Genomic DNA, 2,500 nt, shown 5'->3' on the forward strand with positions numbered 1-2,500 from the left:
CTTTGTGTTCCTCTTCCTAATCCTGTTATTCTGCACGTTTCCTTCTTAATTAATAACGTTTTCAAAAGTTTCGTTGCGTCTAGATCTACCAATGTATGTTCTTCCTTTATGTTTTTTGTGTTGCTCTTCCTAATCTTCGCTGTTATCCTTCATTATTTCTTTTTTTTTTATTCCCATAACTCATCACAGCCTCTTGTATCGTTTTGTTCTTCCTTTGTGTTTATCTGTATTCCCCTCCATGTTCTCCTTTTTACATTAATATAACACATCATAGTTTCGTAAGGTCGAAATCTACTAGTATTTGTTCTTTCTTTGTGCTTCTTTATATTCCTCTTCGTAGGTGTCTCGTATCCTTCATCTTTTCTCTTTTTGCCACCTAAGTTCTAACAGAGAGCTACTAATGCTCGTTCTTCCTTTGTGTTCCTTTATATTCCCCTTCGTAGTCGTCTATTATCCATCGTCTTTTCTCTTTTCACCTCGTATAGTAAGTTCTAAAAGAGCTACCACTTTGGTTCTCCTTTGTGTTCCTTTATACTCCCTTCCCTATATTTTTCTTGCCTCACCACCTTGCCTCTCTCTCCCCGCAGGATGGGTGACTCCTTCAAGGCGCGGGATATCAGCCTGAAGGCGCAGAAGAAGCTCCTCAGCAAGATGTCCAACAAGACTATAGCCAAGAACTTTATCGACGGTAACCTCGCCTCCGTGCTGGACAACCTCTACTCGCTCTTCAAGGGATATGTGAGTGTGTGTGTGTGTGTGTGTGTGTGTGTGTGTGTGTGTGTGTGTGTGTGTGTGTGACGGTAGGGGTGGTGGTAGTGGTGTGGTGGTGGTGGTAGTTGTAGTAGTAGTAACAGTAGTAGTAGTAGTAGTAATAGTAGTAGTAGTAGTAGTAGTAGTATTCGTAACTAGACGTTTCACTAAGGTAGTAGTAGTAGTAGTAGTAGTAGTAGTAGTAGTAGTAGTAGTAATTGTAGCAGCAGTAGCAGTAACAGTGGCAACTACAGCAGTAATTATAACACCGGTAGCAGTGGTAGTAGTAATAGTAGTAGTGATACTAATAGTACCAGTAGCAGTAGTAGTAGTAGTAGTAGTAGTAGAAGTAGTAGTAGTAGTGGTAGTAGTAGTGGTGGTGGTGGTGGTCCTCCCAGCTCCTTAGGTCAGTAATCAGGACAGGAAGGAAGCAGGAAGAAAAACAGTGGTAGATATAACTAGAACACACTTAATCAGGACTGTATTCGTGAACACTTGGCACTTACTGTAATCTCCACTACTTTCAACAGGCTCTTTATTAACCCTTCGACTGTTGTAGCTTTACTTTGAGCTTAATATAATTATGTACAGAACGTTTACTTTCCAAAGATACCACTGATAACATGGATAATGGGAGTAATTTAAATCTTCTAGTACCGCAGTTTTATTTCTACACAGATTCAAATAAGTTGGTGTGATTGTGTCGTTAGTAGGTAAAAGGTTACATTGATTTCAGCACTTCAGGCATTAAGAGACACAGCACCAGTGCTTGTCAAACTGGTGGAGGTAAGACGCTGCAGTGTATAAGAATGCTGTCGCTGAGGAGAGAACAAAGCGTTTAAGAAGACGAGCTTATGTTATTTTTATTTGGGATTAGTACAACTGTTTGTGTTTTTTATGTAACTGTCGTGTTTATCATACTTGAGCTCCGAGGGAATTTAGATTGTTGGGAAGTAAGCTTGTGGTTTTCTTTTTTTTTCCTTTTATTCTTTTTTTTCTTTCTTTGTGTTAAGTGGGGATTAAGCGTGTGATTTTTTCTTTTTCTCCCTTTTATTTTCACTTTTTTTCCTTCGTGTTATGTGGGAAGAAAGCGTTTGATTTTCCTTTCTTTCTTCTTTTCCTTTCTTTCGCTTCTTTTTTTCCTCCCCGTGTTAAGTAAACGCTCAGGTTGTTATTGCCGAGTCATTAGGGCGCTTTAAAAGACGATGAGACGAATTTATGGATGAGGATGATAAGTGGAAATAGGCAGGCTTGTTTCAGATAGGGACTGCCACGCGTAGACCTGATGGGTTCCTGCACCAACTCTTGTTTTCTTACGTTATGTTCCTTTAACTCAATCCGCGATCAGTGTGTGCGAGGAAGGAAAGATTTATTAAGTCATTATGAACCTGAGTCTTGTCATCACTGGTTCCTGATTAACGCCTGACAGAAGGGACACACTTCACCGCTTCACCTTGATTCATTTTTTTTTTTCTTACGTTATATCTTTTCGTTCTCTCTCTCTCTCTCTCTCTCTCTCTCTCTCTCTCTCTCTCTCTCTCTCTCTCTCTCTCTCTCTCTCTCTCTCTCTCTCGTTTTTCCTTGCATTGCATTAACTTATGACACGATACTTAAGTGGTGGTGGTCGGTTGTAGTAGTAGTAGTTGAAGTACAATAGCAGTTGTTATTGTTGTTCTTGGTGATGATGGTGTAAAAGTAATAATGACAGCAGCAGCAGTTGTTGCTGTTGTTGAGAGAGAGAGAGAGAGAG

General features: G+C 40.0%; 1 protein-coding gene across 1 annotated transcript in view; it reads left to right on the forward strand.

The window, feature by feature from the left end:
- LOC135090015 (tumor necrosis factor alpha-induced protein 8-like protein) overlaps positions 1-2,500 on the forward strand; it is a 45,523-nt gene that overhangs the window by 32,507 nt on the left and 10,516 nt on the right. The window contains exon 2 of the mRNA XM_063986230.1: positions 588-738. Coding sequence (XP_063842300.1) covers positions 589-738 — 150 coding nt within the window. The 5' untranslated portion in view covers position 588. The remainder of the gene's footprint in view (positions 1-587; positions 739-2,500) is intronic.

Source organism: Scylla paramamosain, chromosome 34 (genome assembly GCF_035594125.1).
Source record: "Scylla paramamosain isolate STU-SP2022 chromosome 34, ASM3559412v1, whole genome shotgun sequence".
Taxonomy (NCBI): Eukaryota; Metazoa; Arthropoda; class Malacostraca; order Decapoda; family Portunidae; genus Scylla; species Scylla paramamosain.